Source organism: Carcharhinus amblyrhynchos, chromosome 9, assembly GCF_965287045.1.
Source record: "Carcharhinus amblyrhynchos chromosome 9, sCarAmb.v2.hapA, whole genome shotgun sequence".
Classification (NCBI taxonomy): Eukaryota; Metazoa; Chordata; class Chondrichthyes; order Carcharhiniformes; family Carcharhinidae; genus Carcharhinus; species Carcharhinus amblyrhynchos.
The window spans coordinates 109,800,001-109,821,639 of NC_137332.1; the positions used below are offsets into that span (position 1 = coordinate 109,800,001).

General features: G+C 46.2%; 1 protein-coding gene across 1 annotated transcript in view; it reads right to left on the minus strand.

Annotated features, from left to right (window-relative positions):
- Nucleotides 1–21,639, minus strand: part of LOC145348191 (complement factor B-like) — a 64,027-nt gene that overhangs the window by 26,174 nt on the left and 16,214 nt on the right. Inside the window, exons 4-10 of the mRNA XM_080196385.1 lie at nt 21,075–21,248; nt 16,260–16,361; nt 13,065–13,198; nt 12,034–12,181; nt 8,989–9,120; nt 4,996–5,085; nt 2,304–2,441 (exon numbers count right to left, since the gene is read on the minus strand). Coding sequence (XP_080052511.1) covers nt 2,304–2,441; nt 4,996–5,085; nt 8,989–9,120; nt 12,034–12,181; nt 13,065–13,198; nt 16,260–16,361; nt 21,075–21,248 — 918 coding nt within the window. The remainder of the gene's footprint in view (nt 1–2,303; nt 2,442–4,995; nt 5,086–8,988; nt 9,121–12,033; nt 12,182–13,064; nt 13,199–16,259; nt 16,362–21,074; nt 21,249–21,639) is intronic.

Here is a 21,639-nt window from a genome sequence, read left to right on the forward strand (position 1 = left end):
ATCAGTAATCAGTACTCAATAATCCCTGTACCCAGTAATCAGTACTCAATAATCCTTGTACCCAGCAGTAATCAGTACTCAATAATCCCTGTACACATCAGTAATCTGTACTCAATAATTCCTGTACACATCAGTAATCCATACTCAATAATCCCTGCACCCAGCAGTAATCATACCCAATAGTCCTTGTACCCAACAGTAATCAGTTCTCAATAATCCCTGTACCCATCAGTAATCTGCACTCAATAATCCCTGTACCCATCAGTAATCTGTACTCACTAATCCCTGTACCCATCAGTAATCTGTATTCACTAATCCCTGTACCCAGCAGTAATCTGTACTCACTAATCCCTGTACCCATCAGTAATCTGTACTCACTAATCCCTGTACCCATCAGTAATCTGTACTCACTAATCCTTGTACCCATCAGTAATCTGTACTCACAAATCCCTGTACCCAGCAGTAATCTGTATTCACTAATCCCTGTACCCAGCAGTAATCTGTACTCACTAATCCTTGTACCCATCAGTAATCTGTATTCACTAATCCCTGTACCCAGCAGTAATCTGTACTCACTAATCCCTGTACCCATCAGTAATCTGTACTCACTAATCCCTGTACCCATCAGTAATCTGTACTCACTAATCCTTGTACCCAGCAGTAATCTGTACTCACTAATTCCTGTACCCATCAGTAATCTGTACTCACTAATCCTTGTACCCATCAGTAATCTGTACTCACTAATCCCTGTACCCATCAGTAATCTGTACTCACTAATCCCTGTACCCATCAGTAATCTGTACTCACTAATCCCTGTACCCATCAGTAATCTGTACTCACTAATCCCTGTACCCATCAGTAATCTGTACTCACTAATCCCTGTACCCATCAGTAATCTGTACTCACTAATCCTTGTACCCATCAGTAATCTGTACTCACTAATCCCTGTACCCATCAGTAATCTGTACTCACTAATCCCTGTACCAATCAGTAATCTGTACTCACTAATCCCTGTACCCATCAGTAATCTGTACTCACTAATCCCTGTACCAATCAGTAATCTGTACTCACTAATCCCTGTACGCATCAGTAATCTGTACTCACTAATCCCTGTACCCAGCCGTAATCTGTACTCACTAATCCCTGTACCCAGCATTAATCAGTACTTCATCACACACACAGTTTGGCTTCAGTGTTGACTTTCCTTAATTAATCCCTATTTGTGTGCATGACTGTTAATTTTCTCCTGTATTATCATTTCTTTTTGAACAAGGGCGAAATATTTGCAGTTCTCCTGTTCCATGGTACCACGTGCTGTAAAAAGTCTGACAACACCAGGTTTAAGTCCAATCGATTTATTTGATAGTAAACTCACTAGCTTTCGAGGTTTCCCTCTTCTTCAGGTGAATGGAGAGTTCTGGCCTCAGACAGAGCATATAAAGCACAGACAGTTTACAGATTACTGATTAGAATGCGAATCTTTACACCTAACCTGCTGTTCAAGTCCTAAAGTGGCCGACAATGTGAGTGGAAGGAAAACTGATCACAGGTTAAAGAGATGTGTATTGTCTCCAGACAGTACAGTAAGTGAGGATGGTCTCAACAGGGATCTTGGGTTCATGTCGCACTATCTGTAACCCCCGTGACTTGCCTAGGTTTGCAAAACCTCACTTACTGTACTGTCTGGAGACAATGCGCATCTCTTTAACCTGTGATCAGTGCTCCTTCCACTCACATTGTTGGCCACTTCAGGTCTTGAACAGCAGGTTAGGTGTAATGATTCGCATTCTAATCAGTAATCTGTAAACTGTCTGTGCTTTATATGCTCTGTCTGAGGCCAGAACTCTCCATTCACCTGAAGAAGTGGGAAAACTCAAAAGCTAGTGAGTTTACTATCAAATAAATCGGTTGGACTTAAACCTGGTGTTGTCAGACTTTTCACTGTGTTTACCCCAGTCCAACGCTGGCATATCCACATCATGACCACTTGCTGTCCCATATCTAGGGAGAATTGAAAGATTCTAGCCAATGCTTCCGTACTGTGTTCTGCACGATCACTTTCTTTCCATCTGGCTCCAGTGACTTATCAACTTTAATACCACCAGCCTTCCTAATACCTCCTCTTTATCAGCTGAGTACCTACTGTTGGTCCAATTGATGACTATAAAATTTGCTTTGACCTGGACCCGAACCATCATGAAGCACTCTGCTAATTTCGAGATGGAATAACAGTAACAAGCAGAGTTCAGCTGTTCAGTGAGTATTAATTCAGGGAACATTGTTCAGAAAAATAAAATCCATACCTAATATAGCATCAAAAGATTTAACCAGCTCTAAGGTGTTTCGTATCGTAAAGTAATGTTTCTCATCAGGTTTTTGCGAAGCCAGTTCGTTCAGTTCTACCTTATCAACATCAGCTGACACTCCAAAGGCATACATATCTGGAAGAGAATGAGAAGTAGATGGTAAATACTGACCCATGGGGGTGAAGGATGGGCAATCACATTAAACTAGAACGAGTGCAAAAAAGATTTACTGGGATGTTCCCGGGACTTGATGGTTTGAGTTATAAGGAGACACAAGAATAGACTGCGACTTTTTTCCCCTGTAGTGTAAGAGGCTTACAGGTGATCTTGGAGATCCATAAAATAATAGATCAGCTAGGTAGTCAACATCTTTCCACAAATGTAGGGGAATCTAAAACCACAGGGCATAGGTTTAAGGGGAGAGATACAAAAGGGTCCAGAAGGGCAAATTTTTAACTCAGGTGGTGAATGTCAGGAATGAGCTACCAGAGGTAGTAGTAGAGACAGGTTCTACTTTGTCTTTGAAAATATTTAGACAGTTACATTGGTAAAATGGGTATAGAGGGACATGGGCCAAACATGGGCAATTTGGGACTAGCTTAGTGGTTAAAAAAGGACAGCATGGACAAGTTGGGCCAAAGGGCCTGTTTCCATGCTGTAAACCCCTATGACTATGATGCCTACAGGTTCCTGGATTCTGTCACCTGTTACCCTTAGTGATTACAGAATAGCAAATACCTGACCCTTGGTCTCTTGCCTCCTTCATATTTCTTTAATATTGATTTGTTACAGCAGTGAAGGAGGCTGTTCAGCCCATCATATTTGTGCTGGCACTCCAAATGAGCGACTTACCTCATGCGAGGAACACAGAAGATGATTTGTCAGCCAAAGAGTGATGCGATTGTTGAAGTTGTTTGATGTGATTTGTCACATGTATTGGAATAGAGTGAAAAGTATTTTTTCTTGCCCATGTTGTACAGGAAAAAAACTTGTTCACAGAGTACATGGGGCGAAGGAAGTGAGAGAGTGCAAAGTATAGTTTCAAAGTCATAGCTAGGGTGTGGAGAAATATCAGCTTAATATATGATAGGGCCATTCAAATATCTGATGACAGCAGGAAAGAAGCTGTTCTTGAGTCAGTTGGTACGTGATCTCAGACTTTTGTGTCATTTTCCTGATGGAAGAAGGTGGAAGAGAGTATGTCAGGGGTGCCTAGGGTCCTTGATTATGCTGCTGCTTTTCCAAGGCAGCAGGAATTGTAGATAGAGTCAATGGGCTGGTTTGCGTGACAGACTGGGCTATGTTCACAATCCTTTAGTAGTGTCTTGCGGTCTTTGGTCAGAGCAGGAGCCATACCAAGCTGTGATACATCCGGAAAGAGTACTTTCTATGGTGCACCCGAAAAGATTGGTCAGAGTCGTAGAGGACATGCTAAATTTCCTCAGCCTCCTGAGAAAGTACAGGCATTGATGGGCTTTCTTAACTATAGTGTCGGCATGGGGGGACCAGGAACATTTGTTTGAACATGACCTTTTTAAAAAATTATTTCACAGGGTGTGGACATTACTGCTCACCCACTGAGCTGGCGGTGGTGAGTCATCTTCTTGAACTATGGCAGGCATGGTCCAGTAAGCCCACCCCACAGCACCTTTTGGAAAGGAGATCCAGAATTTCGGCCCAGCAATAGAATCATAGAATCCTTACAGTACAGAAAGAGGCCATCCGGCCCCTCGCGTCTGCACCGACCACAATCCCACCCAGGCCCTATTCCCATATCCTTACACATTTACCCACTCATCCCTCTAACTTATGCATCTCAGGACACTAAGGGGCAATTTTAGCATGGCCAATCAACCTAACCCACACATCTTTGGATAGTAAAGGAATTGAAGTCCATTTCCAAGTAATGACAATGTACGGCTTAGAGAAGAAATCGCGTCTGATACCCTTGTCCTTCCACGTGATAGAGGATGTGGGTTTGGAAGACGCTGTCGAAGGAGCCTTGGTGAATTGCTGTGGTGCATCTTAATCTGGTGTCTGATTTTTTTTCCTCTTATTTCCCTCCTTTGTGATTGACATCACCATCTGACCAAATCTGGTCCATGAGAAAGTGTGGCCGACTGGAATTAGCTAAATAGTTCTGTGAATAGCCAGTATGGATATGATGGACTGAAAGCTCTTTTTCTGTGCTGCAACCATTCAGTTGAACCTATGACTTGCAATTGAAAATTGGATAGGTTTTAATGCACAGATATAGACTCAGTTTATTTCTCTGAATGAAGTTCTGCAGTTTGGGGATATATCCTTCTTTGGAATCAGTTGTCTAGATCTTTGCCCAGAAGAGTTAAAATGAGCACACTTGTTTTTTTTTGTGCAAACTAATTCTGAAGAAGGGTGTATATCTCTGAGAATATCTCTTTAAATTGGAACAACAGAGATAGACAGCCGTTGACAATTATACTTTGTCATATTTGAATGTTTTAATTGGAAACAGTTATACTAATTCTTTTTGTTATATTCTGTGTTCTTAAATGGTTTTGATAAAAGCTCCCAAGTGGGTTATGTGAATCATACCTGGAGGAAAACACCTTGTGCTCATCCTAATGCCAAAATCAAAAGGAAAAATTGGGGTCTAGGCTAACTTCATATTGGGCTTGAGATCAAATGAAATGCTGCAGAGAATGCTCACCAAGGTAATCTTCCGATTTATTTTGATTCTCTACGAAGTTCTTTATATCCTGGACAGCGAATTTGGGATTGCCCCCCATGTTTGCTTTTCCTGAAATACAAAAGGAATGTTCAAGAAACAAAAACCTTGCCATTGAACAGCACCAAGAATGTCCCAAATACATCATAGCCAACATTTTTTTTTAATTCATGCATGGGATGTGGGTGTGGCTGGCTTGGCCAGAATCTACTGCCCATCCCTCACTGCCCCTTGAGAAGGTGGTGGCGAGCTGCCTTCTTGAACCCACTGCAGTCCCCGAGGTGCAGCTACACCCACAGTGCCGTTAAGGAGGGAATGCCAGGATTTTGACCCCTGAAGGTTCAGCCGATATATTTCCAAGTCAGGATTGCAAGTGACTCAGAGGGCAACATGCAGCATTACCATGCATCTACTGCCCTTCGAGGTGGTAGAGGCAACTGGTCGGAAAGAAGCTTTGCTGAGTTGCTGCAGCGCATCTTGCGGATGGTACACATGGCTGCCACTATGCATCGGCGGAGGAGGGAGTGATTGCTCTGAGTTTATGGACGGTCTGCATGTGCCCATGTGTATTTAGTCCAGTGCATCCTTTAAATCAGTGGGTTTATGGCACACCTCTGTAATACAATTAAAAAAATACTGAAGCAAGCCTCCTATTTTCTCTGTTTTCTTCCCTTACTTGGAGCTTAATTTTTTAACTTCTCCCTGTATTTTCTTTTTAAACCTCTCCCTGTTTCTCCCAGGGTTCAGGTGACATTTTCGAGTTGCAGAGGCATGGGGTCTGGGGTCTTCAGCTCCAAGTCCCCGATGGTCACGCGCGTGGGCCTGACCAACAGAAAAAATGTAAACCATGGATGTGCAGCTTTTCTCCAGCCGGCGTGTGTGCAGGAGAATCGTAGCAATATATAGTGCAGAAGAGTCCTTCAGCCCATCGGGTCTGCACCAACACTCGAGCAACACCTGATCTCCCAACTGATCCCTTTCACCAGCACTTGGCCCATAGCCTTGAATGATATGTCAGGCCATTGGTCAAAATAGTAGGAAGTTACCCAGGACTTGATGGTTTGAATTATAAGGAGAGGCTGGATAGACTGGGACCTTTTGCCTTGGAACATAGGAGGCTTCAGGGTGATCGTAAAGAAGTGTAAAAAATAATGAGGTCCATGGATAAGGTAGATAGTCTTTGAGTCTAAAACCAGAGGCCGTAGGTTTAAGGTGAGGGGGGGGGGGAAGAGATACAAAAGGGTTTAAAGGGGTAAATGTCGCACTCAGAGAGTGGTGAGTGGCTGGAACAAGCTGCCAGAGGTAATAGTAGAGGCGGATATAATTTTGTCCTTTAAAAAACGTTTAGCCAGTTACATGGGCAAGATGGGTATCAAGGGATATGGGCCAAACACAGGCAATTGGTAAAAACTGGGCAGAATGGACAAGTTGGGCTGAAGGGCCCATTACCATGCTGTGAACTTCTATGACTCTATGCCAACCGCAGACAAAGGTTGGTTTTAGATCAACTATATGAATTTTGAATTTTTTTTTGCAACACATTTGGGAGGGCACGGGGGGTGCTAGGGTGGGGATGAGGGGGGGTTGTGCACACTGGTTGAGAACAACTGCATTAGGTTGTACCCACATACACACTGCAACCACAGTGTACACTATGGTTGCTGGTGTGGGGTGAGGGGGCATAAGGGTGAGAGGGCAGCACAGTAGCACTATGGTTAGCGCTGCTGCTTCACAGCTCCAGGGACTTGGGTTCGATTCCCGGCTTGGGTCACTGTCTGTGAGGAGTTTGCACATTCCCCTCGTGGGTTTCCTCCGGTTTCCTCCCACAATCCAAAGATGTGCGGGTTAGGTTGATTGGCCATGCTAAAATTGCCCCTTAGTGTCCTGAGATGCATAGAGGGATTAGTGGGTAGGGATATGGAAGTAGGGCCTGGGTGAGATTGTGGTCAGTGCAGGCTTGATGGGCCAAATGGCCTCTTTCTGCACTGTAGGGATTCTATGATAAGAACCAAGGGTGGGGAGGGGGCAATGATAAGATAAAATGAGGGAAAGTGGTTGAAGATTGAATCTGATAACCAGGGGCATAGGGGCAAGTCACTGATGGCTGGAACAAGCATGGTGCCAGCTGCCTTGAGCTTGTGGCAACTGCTTGCAGCCAGGTCAATGTGGAGTGGTTCAATTATGCCCCTGTTAGATTGACCCACTCCACCCCATTACGACACAGTGGTTAGCACTGCTGCCTCACAGCTCCGGGGACCCGGGTTCAATTACGGCCTTGGGTGACTGTCTGTGTGGAGCTTGCATGTTCTCCCCATGTTTGCATGGGTTTCCTCCGGATGCACCAGTTTCCTCCCACAGTCCAAAGATGTACAGGTTATGTTGATTGGCCATGCTAAATTGACCTGTGTCTCAGAGGGATGAAACATAAAGAACATAAGAACATAAGAAATAGGAGCAGGAGTAGGCCATCTAGGCCTTCGAGCCTGCCCCGCCATTCAATAAGATCATGGCTGATCTGTCGTGGCTCAGTTCCACATTCCCGCCCTCTCCCCATAACCCTTAATCCCCTCTCTTATCAAAAACCCATCAACCCGCGTCTTAAAAATATTTAGCGAGGTAGCCTCCACCACTTCAACGGGCAGAGAATTCCAGAGATTCACTACCCTTTGAGTGAAGAAGTTCCTCCTCAACTCCGTTCTAAACCGCCCCCCCTTTATCTTGAGGCTGTGCCCCCTAGTCCTACTGTCCTTTCTGAGCAGGAAGAGTCTCTCCACCTCTATCCTATCCATCCCATTCATCATCTTATACGTCTCAATGAGATCTCCCCTCATTCTTCTAAACTCTAACGAGTACAATCCTAGTTTATTCAGCCTCTCCTCATAGCTCAACCCCAGCATCAGCCTAGTAAACCTCCTCTGCACTCCCTCCAAGGCCAAAATATCCTTGCATAAGTACGGCGCCCAAAACTGCACACAGTACTCCAGCTGCGGCCTCACCAATGCCCTATACAGCCACAGCAAGACCTCCCTACTTTTATATTCAATCCCCCTCGCTATGAAGGCCAGCATCCCATTCGCCTTCCTGACCACCTGCTGCACCTGCAAGCTGGGTTTTTGCGACTCATGCACAAGGACCCCGAGGTCCCTCTGCACCGTCGCCTGCTGCAGTTTTTCTCCACGTAAGTAATAATCCTTCCTACCATTATTCCTACCAAAGTGGACCACCTCGCACTTGCTAACATCACATTCCATTTGCCAGTTCCTGGCCCATTCGCCCAGCCTATCTAGATCCTTCTGCAGACTCTCCACACCCTCTGCACAATTTGCCGTTCCACCAATCTTGGTGTCATCAGCAAATTTCGACACCCTACACTCGGTTCCCTCCTCCAGATCATCTATATAAATGGTAAATAGCTGAGGCCCCAGCACTGACCCCTGGGGCACTCCACTAGTCACCAACCGCCAATCCAAATAGCACCCATTGACGCCCACTCTCTGCCTCCTATTTGACAACCAATCCTCTATCCACGCTAACACCCTACCCCCAACTCCATGTCCCCTGACCTTCTGCAATAACCTCTTGTGAGGTACCTTGTCAAACGCCTTCTGAAAATCAAGAAAGACCACATCCACCGGCTCTCCTGTATCCACCGCCCTAGACACATCCTCATAGAACTCCAGTAAATTTGTCAGACACGACTTCCCCTTAACGAAACCGTGCTGCGTCTGCTCTATCAAGCAATTCCCCTCAAGATGCCTCGCTATTTCCTCCTTGATGACGGATTCTAACATTTTACCTACATAAATACGCGCGATTACAATAGGGCCTGGATGGGATTGTTGCTGGTGCAGACTCGATGGGTTGAATGGCCTCCTTCTGCACTGTAGAGATTCAATGATTCCCTGTGCCCTCCCTCCACCTTCCCCCACCCCCAACCACATCAGCAGAAACTCCCCAGGATCGCAGCACACTCACCGTCAGTAAATAATACAGTGACAAATCTTATCTTGTCCCAGGAACTCCGAAACCGGACTCTTGTTAGGACCATTATTTCAAAGACTTTTCTCAGTGCTGCGTAGATATTAGTCCCTCTCTCATCACCATGGACTGCGAGACACAAGAAACAAAAGAAGGGATTTACTTTTATAAAAATGGCTTGGTAACAGGCTGAAATTTTTTTCAATTCATTCGTGGAAAATGGGCGTTGCTGGCTAAGCCAGCATTTATTGCCCATCCCTAGTTGCCGTTGTGGCGGTGGTGAGCTGCCTTCTTGAACCGCTGCAACCCACGTGCTGTGGGTTGATCCACAATGCCATTAGCGAGGGAATTCCAGGGATTTTGACCCAGCGACCATGAAGGAACAGCAATAGATTTCCAAGTCAGGATGATGAGTGGAATGGAGGGGGAACTTGGAGGGGGCAGTGCTGTTCCCATGTACCTGCTGCCCTTGTCCTTCAAGATAAGAGTGATCATGGGTTTGAAAGGTGCTGTCCATGAACCTTTGGTGATTTGCAGCAGTGCATCTTGTAGATGGTACACTGCTGCTACTGAGCATCGGTGGTGGACAGAGTGGATGTTTGTGGATGTGATGACAATCAAGTGGGCTGCAGGGATTTGATGAGACCACATCTGGAATGACAAGTGCTACTTAGATCTCAATTACTACGACAGGACGTGCTTGCTCTGGAGGTGGTACAGCAAAAATTCACTAAATTGGTCCCTAAATTGGGATCAGGAAGTTGTCCTTTGATGAGAGGCTGAGTGAGGCTGGGTCTATATACTTTGGAGTTAAGAAGAATGAGAGGCAATTTCATTGAAACCGACAAAATTCTGAACGAGTTCATCTGAGTGGCACAATGGATAGCACAGCTGTCTCACAGCCGGGTTGTGTGTGGAGTTTGGACATTCTCCCCGTGTCTGCATGGGTTTCGTCCTGGTGCTCCAGTTTTCTCCCACAGTCCAGTGATGTGCAGGGTAGGTGGATTGGCCATGCTAAATTGCCCCTTTGTGTCAGGGGGACTAGCAGGGTAAATACGCAAGGTTACATGGATTGGTTCTGGGTGGGATTGTTGTCAGTGCAGCCTCAATGGGCTGAATGGCCTCCATCTGCACTGTTGGGATTCTCTGCTTCTAGGTACCATTGTCCAGGCCCTTCCCACCACCAAAAAAGTATCCCTCTGGTTTACTCCCAACCAATTTTTATAATTTTAATTCAATTCATTCGTGGGTCGTGGGCATCGCTGGCTGGCCAGCATTTATTGCCCGTCCCTAGTTGCCAAGGGCAGTTGAGAGTCAACCACATTGCTGTAAATCTGGAGTCACATGTAGGCCAGACAGGGTAAGGGCGGCAGATTTCCTTCCCTAAAGGACAATAGTGAACCAGATGGGTTTTTCTGACAATCGACAATGGTTTCATGGTCATCAGTAGATTCTTAATTCCAGATATTTGTTATTGAATTTAAAATCCATCACCTGCCATGGCGGGATTCAGACCCAAGTCCCCAGAACATTAAATGAGTTTCTGGATTAACAGTCTAGCAATAAGACTACTCTGCCATTGCCTCCCTTTAATTGGATCAGTCCATCAATGTCTCTGGGAGAATACAATTTATGTAACTCCTCCTCATAACTGTTGGTCATCACTCTGTTGAACCTGATTCCAAGACCTATACATCATTCAACAGACACAGGAAATTCTGGAAATACTCAACAGATCTGACAGCATCTGTGGAGACAAAGAGGAAAAAAGCATCAGTTTATGTCTCGGGCTGATGGCCAGCCCTCTCAGCATCCTTTCTTTCGGTGTGATGTCCGCAGCTGAACATTGTATCCGAGATGGTGTCCAAAACACTGCTCCATGTCTTGGCAGTAATAGCTGGGCCACTGGCAGCCACAAGAGGTGAACAGCGTAACAGATTGGGGAGGGAGCAAGAAGTCGGGAAAGAACAGGGCACAGGAGCGAGCGTGAAATGAGGAGAGAGAAAGGTGAACTGCAGGGAGGTATCAGGGAGCATCGCACAGTGGGGGAGGAGGGGACAACCCGTTTCTTCCTGCCACATGTTCAAAACTGGAGACGGTATCTTGAATTTCCCCTTCGTTGGGCTGGCAGGATGGGATCATGGGCCAGATTGGGGTGGCACAGTGGTTAGCACATGTTCCTCGCAGCGCTAGGGTTCAATTCCCACCTCAGTTCACCCTCTGTTCATGTGGAATTTGTATGTTCTCCCCAAGTCTGCATGAGTTTCCTCCGGGTGCTCCGGTTTCGTTCCACACTCCAAAGATGTCCAGGTTAGGTTGACTGGCCATGTTAAATTGCCCCTTAGTGTCAGGGCAATGAGCAGGGTGGGGCTACAGGGATAGGGTGGGATTGTTGTTGGTGCAGGTCCGATGGGCCAAATGGCCTCCCACTGTGGGGACTTTATAATAGACAAAATTTGTCCCTTCTATTTTTCCATAAGCCCATTTCCGTCAATTAATCAACCCCAGTTTCACAAGGCTGAGTGGGGGTGATATTTCAGAACTTTTTGTGGAGGAGGGGTTGGGCATATCAAGGAAATCAAAGCCACAGTCTCCTGAAGGAGAGTTCATAGAATCCGTGCAGTGCAGAAGGTGGCCCATTCGGCTCATCGAACCCACGCTGACAACAATCCCACCCAGGTCCTATCCCACGTAACCCCCAGGTATTTACCCTGCTAATTTCTCCTGACACTGAGAGAGAGTTTAGCAGGGCCAATCCACCTAACCCGCACATCTTTGGATTGTGGGAGGAAACCGGAGCAGCCAGAGGAAACCCACACAGACACGGGAGAAAGCGCAGACTGCGCACACGCAAGCCGGGAATCAAACCCGGGTCCCAGGCATTACGAGGTGGCCAGTGCTAACCACTGTGCCGCGGGTTGAGGTAGAGAATGGCTGTGCAAACACCAGGAGCTGAATGGCCTACTGCAGCTCTTATTTTGTATGTTCTTCTGAGGCATTAATGGATAGTCAACTGCACTCCTTCCTCAAAGCGCAGCTCACTTTCATAGGTCGCCTTCTCCGATTCCCTTAACAGGTTAATAGCGTCATCAGCGCTGGATTCACTGTCTTCATAGATGTTAGCTATCACGATTGGCTTCGATGCATACGATATAACCCCAAACCTTGGCCAAACATCAAAACTTGCAATCTAGGAGGCAAAAAGAAAAACTCTCAGTCCAGGGGCACGAGAATAATAAAACTTTCTCCTCTTATTCATTCATGGAATAAGACCATTGATGAAAACACTTCATAGAATCCCTACAGTACAGAAGGGGGCCATTCGGCCCATCGAATCTGCACCAACCACAATCCCACCCAGGCCCTATTCCTTTAACCCCACATATTTGCCTTGCTAATCCTCCTGACACTAAGGGGCAATTTATCATGGCCAATCAACCTAATCTGCACATCTTTAGACTGTGGGAGGAAACCCACACAGGCACGGGGACAACGTGCAAACTCTGCACTGACAGTGACTCAAGCTAGGAATCAAACACGGGTCCCTGGCGCTGTGTGGCAGCAGTACAAAGAACTGTGCCACTGTGCCCATTGTTGCTCACCTCTAATTGCCCTCAATAAAGTGGTGATGAGTCACATTCATGAACCGCGTCTGGTACAGGTACGACTACAGTAAGGTCAGGGACAGAGTTCCAGAATTTTGACTCAGTGACAGCAAAGGAGCGGCTGAGATATTTCCAAGTGAGTGTCTTGGGCGGCGGGGGGGGGGACACCTCCAGGTGGTGGTGCTCCCAGGTATCTGTTGATCTTATCCTTCTAGATGGTTGTGGGTTCAGAAGGTGCTGCCTGAGGGACCTTGGTGAGTTCCTGCAGTGCATCTTGTAGATGCTACACAGGGCTGACGCTGTGTGTCAGTGGTGGGGGGTTGAACGTATGACGTGGTGGATGGGGTGGCAATCAATCGGGGCTGCTTTTATCTGAAGCAATTGTGTCCCATAAAATCCAGAGCAAAGTAAATGTTTTTGCTTCAGTGTTCAAGTTAGGCCACTTGCCGATGGTAATTCTTCCCTTACCTTGTCGATGAGGTTCTCAGCCACTTTCTTGGCATCATTGAAATATTCTTTACCGACGCTTTCGGAAGCATCCAGAAGGATGTAGACATGAAGAGGTGCATCCTTGCTGAGGGTAATTTTACGGGCAGTAGTACCTGTGGAGGAGGTAGTCAGAGACAGAATGTTATGGAATGTGTTGGCACTTAGGGGTAAGGAATTCTGTGGGACAGAAGGCACACGGCCCAATTCCAATGGGTGCCAAGCACCCCCTGACACAGTCTGCACTGATGCCCCCTACACCTCCTCACCAACACAGTTTCGTCATGAAACCCGGTGCCCCAACAGTGTTTAATTGCCTTTGGACACAAGCAGGCAACTTGAATGCCAAGTTAGATGATAGAACCCCACCAAACTGCCAACCATTTGGCATTGTCGTGGAGTCTCTGTCATTCAGAAGTCAAGCTCAGTGGACACGGCTACAAGCGAAACCCAGGGAAAAAATAACTTTAGCAGCAATTAAACAAACTTGCATTTCTCATTTTATCCCTTTTCTTTAAACGATTGCTTAATTGCATAAATAGAATGGAAGAATTACAGAATCCCTACAGTGCAGCAGGAGGCCATTCAACCCATTAAGTCTGCATCAAATCCAGGCCCACCCCATCCCTGTAAGCCCTGTAAGGGGTTACAGGAAAGTTACCTTTGTAACTTCCCTGGGAAGCAGTCCCAGGGAACTACTCCCCTGCCCAGTGAAGCAGTTGAGGTGACCAATCCACTTACCTACACATCTTTGGACACTAAGGGACAATTTAGCACAGCCAATCCACCTAACCTATACATCGTTGGACACCTGAGGGGCAATTTAGCAGGGCCAATCCACATAACCGACACACGACTGATGCTGTTTGTAATATATATACACAAATGATTTGAAGGAAACTGTAACTGGTTTGATTAGTAAGTTGCAGATGGCATAAATGTTGGTGGAATTGCGGAAAGCGATGAGGACCGTTGGAGGATACAGAAGGATATAGATTGGTTGGGACTTGGGCAGAGAGATGGCAGATGGAGTTTAATCCAGACAAATATGAGGTAATGCATTTTGGAAGGTCGAATGCACATAAGAAATATACAGTAAATGACAGAACCCTTAACAGTATTGATAGGTAGAGGGATCTTGGTGTATAGGTACACAGGTCACTGAAAGTGGCAATGCAGGTGGAGAAGGTAGTCAAGGTATACGGCATGCTTGCCTTCATCAGCCGGGACAGTGAGTTTAAACATTGACAAGTCATGTTGCAGCCTTATAGAACCTTAGCTCGGCTGTACTTGAAATATAGTGTTCAATCTTGGTCGCCACTCTACTAGAAGGATGTGGAGGCTTTGTAGAGGGTACAGAAAAGACTTACCAGGATGATGTCTGGTATGGAGGGTAGTAGCTATGAGGAGAGGTTGGAAGTACTTGCTTTGTTCTCACAGGAAAGATGAAGGTTGAGGGGTGATCTGACAGAAGTCTACAAGATTATGAGGGGCATGGACAGAGTGGATAGTCAGAAGCTTTTTCCCAGGGTCAGTCACTGGGGAAATAGGTTTAAGGTGTGAGAGGCAGGGTTTAAAGGAGGCAAGTTTTTACATAGAGGCTGCTGGGTGCCAGGGAGGTAGTGGAAGCAGGTACAATAATGACTTTTAAGGAGCTTGAAAGATACATGAATAGAATGGGAATGGAGGGATATGGTCCCGGAAGGGTAGGGGGTTTTATTTCAGACAGGCAGCATGGTCGGTGCAGGCTTGGGAGGGCCAAAGGGGCCTGTTCCTGTGCTGTAGTTTTCTTTGTTCTATCTTTGGACACTAGAGGGAGAATTTAGCATGGCCAATCCACCTAACCTGCACATCTTTGGACTGTGGGAGGAAATCCACGCAGGCATGGGGAGAATGTGCAAACTCCACTCAGACAGTGGCCCAAGGCCGGGAATTGAACCCAGATCCCTGGTGCCATGAGGCTGCAGTCCTCATCACTGTGTGTCACCAAGCCGTCCAAATCTCATTGAATAGTGCAGCAAGTTTGAAGAGCCAAATAGCCTCCTCCTGTTCCTATATCTTATGATCTTATATGTTCATTCATTTTCCAGTAGTTGGGACAATGTGTCCTGCCCCTTGAAGTGAAAGTTCTAGATGATGAGATACAAAAACAGAAAATGCTGGAAAATCTCAGCAGGTCTAACAGCATCTGTGGAGAGAGAATAGAGCCAACGTTTCAAGTTTGGATGGGATGAAGAATCATCCAGATGGGAAATGTTGGCTCTATTCTCCTTCTCCACAGATGCTGTCAGACCTGCTGAGAATTTACCATAAAAACATAGAAGATAGAGGCAGGAGGAGGCCATTCGGCCCTTCGAGCCTGCTCTGCCGTTCATTAAGATCATGACTGAAAGTCCACCTCAATAGCCTAATACTGCTTTCTCCTTATAACCTTTGATCCCCTTTGCCACAATTGCCATATCTAACCACCTCTTGAATACATTCAATGTTTTGGCATCAACTACTTCCTGTGGTAATGAATTCCACAGGCTCATCAGTCTTTGGGTGAAGAAATGTCTCCTCACATCCGTCCTAACTGGTCTACCCGAATCCCAAGACTTTGACCGCTGGTTCTGGACACCCCTACCATCCTCCCTGATTCTACCCTGTCTAGTCCTGTTAGAATTTTATCAGTCTCCATGAGATCCCCCCCTTCATTTGTCTGAACTCCAGCGAAAACAATCCTAACCTAGTCAACCTCTCCATATACGTCAGTCCCGTCATCTCCGAAATCAGCCTGGTAAACCTTCATTGCATTCCCTCGAGAGCAAGAACATCCTTCCTCAGAAAAGGAGACCAAAACTGCACACAATACTCTCGGTGTGGCTTCACCAAGGCTTTGTATAACTGCAACAACACATCCCTGATCCTGTACTCAAAACTTCTCGCAATGAAGGCCAACATACCATCTGCCTTCTTTACTGCCTGCTGCACTTGCACGCTTACCTTCAGCGACTGGTGCACCAGGACACTCAGATCCCGCTGCACACTCTCCTCTCCCAAATTACAGCCATTTTCAGTTTTTGTTTCAGATTCCAGCAGTATTTTGCTTTTATCTGGATGATAAGATATTGGGCAAAGGGAAGGATTAGGGAGGGGATGGGTTAACATATTAAGGAAGAATGAGAGATGACGTACCTGAATTCTTTGCGTTTCGGGTTCGAGTCATGCCCAGCATATTGGTGAAAGAAGCTGTGAAAGCTGCCGCTACTTCTTCCGGGCTGTCGAAGGAGTTTTTATCTGCAGAGAAAAGAGTGATTCCACTTTCCCATTGGTTTCCTGTACGTTGACTGCGCCAATTTTTTTACTGGTTCTCTCGTGGGATGTGGGCGTCAGTGGCTGGGTCAGCATATGTTGCTCATCCCTAACGGCCCTTGAACGCAGTGGCTCGTTGCACTATTTCAGAGGGCTGATAAGATTCAACAACATAGAATCCATGCAGTACAGGAGGAGGCCATTTGGCCCATCAAATCTGCACCGACTCTCCAGTAAAGCATTTTACTCAGGCCCTATCCCATAATCCAGCATATTTACCCAGCTAATCCTACCAACCTACACATCTTGGGACACTAAGGGGCAGTTTACCACTGCTAATCCCCCTAACCTACACATCTTGGGACACTAAGGGGCAGTTTACCATGGCTGATCCACCTAACCTACATATCTTGGACACTAAAGGTGCAGTTTACCACGGTTAATCCACCTTACTTACATATCTTGGACACTAAAGGGGCAATTTACTCTGGCTAATCCACCTAACCTACACAACATGGGACACTAAGGTGCAGTTTACCATGGCTAATCCCCCTAACCTACACCTTTTGGGACACTAACGAACAGTTTACCACGGCTATTCCACCAAATTGACACGTCTTGGGACACTAAGGGGCAGTTTAGCACAGCCAATCCACCTAACCCGCACATCTTTAGGACATGAGAGGAAACCAGAGCACCCGGATGAAACCCATGTGGACACAGGGAGAGTGTGCAGACTTCACACAGTGACCCAAGATGGGAATTGAACCCGGGTCCCTGATGCTGCGAGGCAATGGTGCTAACCACTGGGCCAATGCGTCACCCATTGCCACCGTGCAGCCCCATTTCTGTGGGTTTGGAGTTTCAAGTAGGCCAGACCAGGTAAGGACAGCAGATTTACTTCACCAAAGGACAACAGCAAACTAGATAGTTTATGCGATTCCACAATGGTTTTGTGGTGACCACATCTGACACTAACTTTCCAGATTAATGAGATGAATTTCAATTCAGTTGCTATGGTGGGATATGATGAATCCTTGATGACCGGGCATTAGCCTGGGCTTGCGGATTGCTACTGTAGTGAAATTGCCACCACTACGCCTCTCAATCTTTCTGAATGGAACCTTGCTTCATCACCCTCAACCTACAAATCTGAGTGAAATCCTCCTCAAAATCATGCCTTAGCGACTGATGTGGGAGTGGAATGAATCCTCAGCCCATCCCTCCTATCAAAGATGTCAAACAAATGATTATTTTTCTTTATTTACAGGATGGGGGCATCAAAGTTGGGCCCTGCATTTATTGCCCAATTCTAACTGCCTTCCATTTAAATTTGGCTACAACTCTCGCTAACAGACGCGCCATAGAAAGTATTCTTTCTGGTTGTATCACAGTTTGGAATGGCTCTTGCTCTGAAAATCCTGGGAAAATCTCAGCAGTTCTGATATTTGCAGAGAAAGAAAAACACAACCACAGAAACTACAATGGGTTGTGAATGTAGCCCAGTCCATCACACAAACCAGCTTCCTGTCCACTGAGTCTGTCTATACTTCCCGCTGCCTCGGTAAAACAGCCAGCATAATTAAGGACCCCAGGCGCCCCGGATGTTCTCTCTTCCACTTTCTTCCATCGGGAAAAAAGTACAAAAATCTGATGTCACGTACCAATCGACTCAATAACAGCTTCTTCCCTGCTGCCATCAGACTTTTGAATGGACCTACCTCATGCTAAGTTGATCTTTCCCTACACCCTAACTATGACTGTACCCTCTCCTTTCATTCTCTACGAACGGTAAGCTTTGTCTGTATAGCACGTAAGAAACAATACTTTTTATTGTATCCTAATACATGTGACAATAATAAATCAAGTCAAATCAAAATTTCAGAGGGTGTTTGACAGTCAACCGCTCTCTGGTGGATCTGGAGTCACATGAAGACCAGACCAGGGAAATGACATTAGCAAAGTGGATGGACTTTTACAATCAATAATGGTTTCATGGTCAGATTTTGATCTAATATAATTTAGATTTTATCATCTGCCATGGTGGAATTTGAACTCGGGTTCTCATAACTGACTAAGGGTCACCCAGAACCAAAACGTTGGTTGTGTTTCTCTCTCCACACATGCTGTCGGACCTGCTGAGATTTTTCCAGCATTTTCTGTTTTTGTGTTCCCCACATCTCACCCTGGGTCTCTGGATTACTGGTCAAGTGACAGTGCAACTATGCCAGCGTCTCCCCCACCGCCCCCCCTCAACCTTAACCTCGATGAAGTGGGATCGACAGTGTTGAGGGGTGCTGCACTGTCAGAGGTGCCTTCTTTGAGTTGAGGCAAAGACCCCATCTTCTCACTGAGGGAAGTGTTAAAATATCCCACTGCACTATTTCGATTTGAGGGTGGCGGGGGAGGGGGGGGTGGATGGGGGCGTTCTCCTTGGAGACCGGGTTCAGTATTAATCCCTTAAAACAGATGGGGCTTGTTTGTGTTACCCAGTCACAGGGTTACAGCATCTCTGGCGTGCGTGAAGGGATCGACTGTATGGCAGCAAAATCTGCCAATGATATGATGATGGATTGCAGAACAAGTTTCGAGGAGGACTCATCTGCAAAGGGATATAGGATATAGATTGTGGTGTGGTGGTAACACTATGAACTAGCAATCCAGAGCTCCAGGCTGTTCTTCTGAGGACACAGTTTCAAATCCCACCAAGAATTTAAAATCGGTTAATAAGTCTGGAATACAAAGTTAGCCTTGATAATGGTGACCATAAAACTATAATTGATTGTCGCAAAAACGCATCTGGTTCACTAATGTTCCTTTAGGGAAGGAAATCTGCCATCCTTAGCTGGTCTGGCCTACGTGACTCCAAGAGCCACAGTAATGTGGTTAATTCCTAACTGCCCTCGGGCAACTAGGAATGGACAATAAATGCTGGCCAGCTACTGACGCCCATGCCCCACAAATGAATAAAAAAAACTTCGCTGTGGGTCTCGAGTCACATGTAAGGCCAGACCAGGTAATCAGGCAGATTTCCTTCCCTGAAGGATATCAGTGAACTAGATTGATTTTCTTTTTACAGCAATCTCGAAGTTTTTCTGATCATCATTACCGAGAGGGGCATTTTCTTCCAGATTCATTACCTAATTGATGGGATTTTTACTCAAAACTCCAACTTGTTGCCCCAGTTCTCTAGATGAGCAGGTTAGTAACGTGATGACTATCATATTCCTCCCTTGTTCCCACCCCCAACCATCTGGTCTTTGTCACATTATTCCTTTGCAGTGTGGGACCCAGACCCTCTGGCTCAGAGGCAGGTACGTGACTGCCCCACAGGACCACTTTCGAGTTGTTTGCTTTCTTTTATTTGCCTAATATTTGCTACTTATAAGGTGAAAAAAAACCTCACTGGGGCACAAACACTGGCACACAGCAGTTGGGCAAAGCGGTCCATATTACCAACGGGATGTCATGTCAAACATCTGTGGCGGGATTGGGGACAGGTAGCGAGCCTCCTTGCTCTAGAGACTGAGATGGATCCCAAGGAACCATGCAAAGAACAAAGAAGAGTACAGCACAGGAACAGGCCCTTCAGCCCACCGAGCCTGTGCTGACACGATGTCTTTTTTTTCAACTAATGAGATTTTGCTTCTATGTAGTCTGTATCACTCTATTCCCTGCCTATTTATGTATTTGTCAGAGATGCCTGTTAAACGTTGCTATTGTATCTGCTTCTGCCACCTCCTCTACCCTTTGTCTAACAAAAACTTGCCTCTCACATCTCCTTTAAACATTTCCCTTTTTAACCTTAAATCTGTGTCCCTTAGTAATTGACATTCCCACACTGGGAAAGAGACTCCAACTATCCATTCTTTCCATGCTCCTCATAATATGATGACCTAGTGGCATTATGGCTGGACTATTAATTCAGAAGCTCAGCTAATGTTCTGGGGACCCAGGTTCAAATCCCGCCACGGCAGATGGTAGAGTTTGAATTCTATATAAAAAAAAAATCTGGAATTAAGAGTCTACTGATGACCATGAAACCATTGTTGACTATTGGAACAACTCATCTGGTTCACTAATGCCCTTCACAGAATGTGACAGTGCAAAAGGGGCCCTTGGCCCATCTGCACCAACGCATCAAATTCCCTGACCTGCCCACCTAATCCCATTTCCCAGCACTTGGCCCATAGTCCTGAATGTTATCATAAGATCATAAATCATAAAAGATAGGAGCAGAATTAGGCCACTTGGCCATCGAGTCTGCTCCGCCTGTGCCAAGGGCTCATCCAGGTACTTTTTAAAGGATGTGATGCATGCCACCTCCACCACCCTCCCAGGCAGCGCATTCCAGACCATCACCACCCTGAGTAAAAAGGTTTTACCCCTAAACCTCCCATCCCCCTCACTTTTAACTTGTGTCCCCTCGTGACTGACCCTTCAGCTAAGGGAAAAGCCTCTGTTCACCCTGACCATGCCCCTCATCATCTTCAACACCACAGATGGTCAGTTTCCTCCCTTTAGGGAAGGAAATCTGCCATCTTTACCAGGTCTGGCCTACATGTGACTCCATAGCAAGGTGATTGGCTCTCAACTACCCTCCAGAGGCAACTAGGGACTGGCAATAAATGCTGGCCAGCCAGCCCACCACGTCCCAATAAAATTAAAAAATGTTGTTTAACTCTGATTGATACTCACGCTGACAGTTGGGCTCACTTCCTGTCCACTCCTTCGACTCCAGGCATTCTCTCTTGCTCGATCCCACCAGCGCTAGGCCACCGTTACAGGCATACTCCACCTTGTCACCGATTCCGTAGCTCGTTCCGATCTTCCTGCCTCCCGGTGGGATCCCAGGATGTGGGCAATGTTGTGCTTAAATAGACGGACAAGTTATTGAAGGGCAAGGCACAACCTCGCAGCGATCAGGTATTTCAAAGCCAGGATGGCAAGCAGGCAGGGAGAAACTTCTCTCCCCCATAGGCCATGTGCCTTCCATCCTGTGTGTTCCAAAAGGCGGAATCTCTGACGGGATAACTCCCAGATCACGCTGAAGGAAATCGCGTTGGAATTTCAAACACGATTCTGGCCCAGCGAAGGGTTTTCTCTTCACTGCATTTAATTTAATTGCTGGTCCATTTTAAAAACTGAATTGAAAAGATAAACTGTTCAGAAACACAGCATCAGAATGAGGCCATTCAGCCCCTCGAGCCTGATTCTAGGAAACACTGGAAAACTGAGCAGTACCGGACACCACACCTCAGGG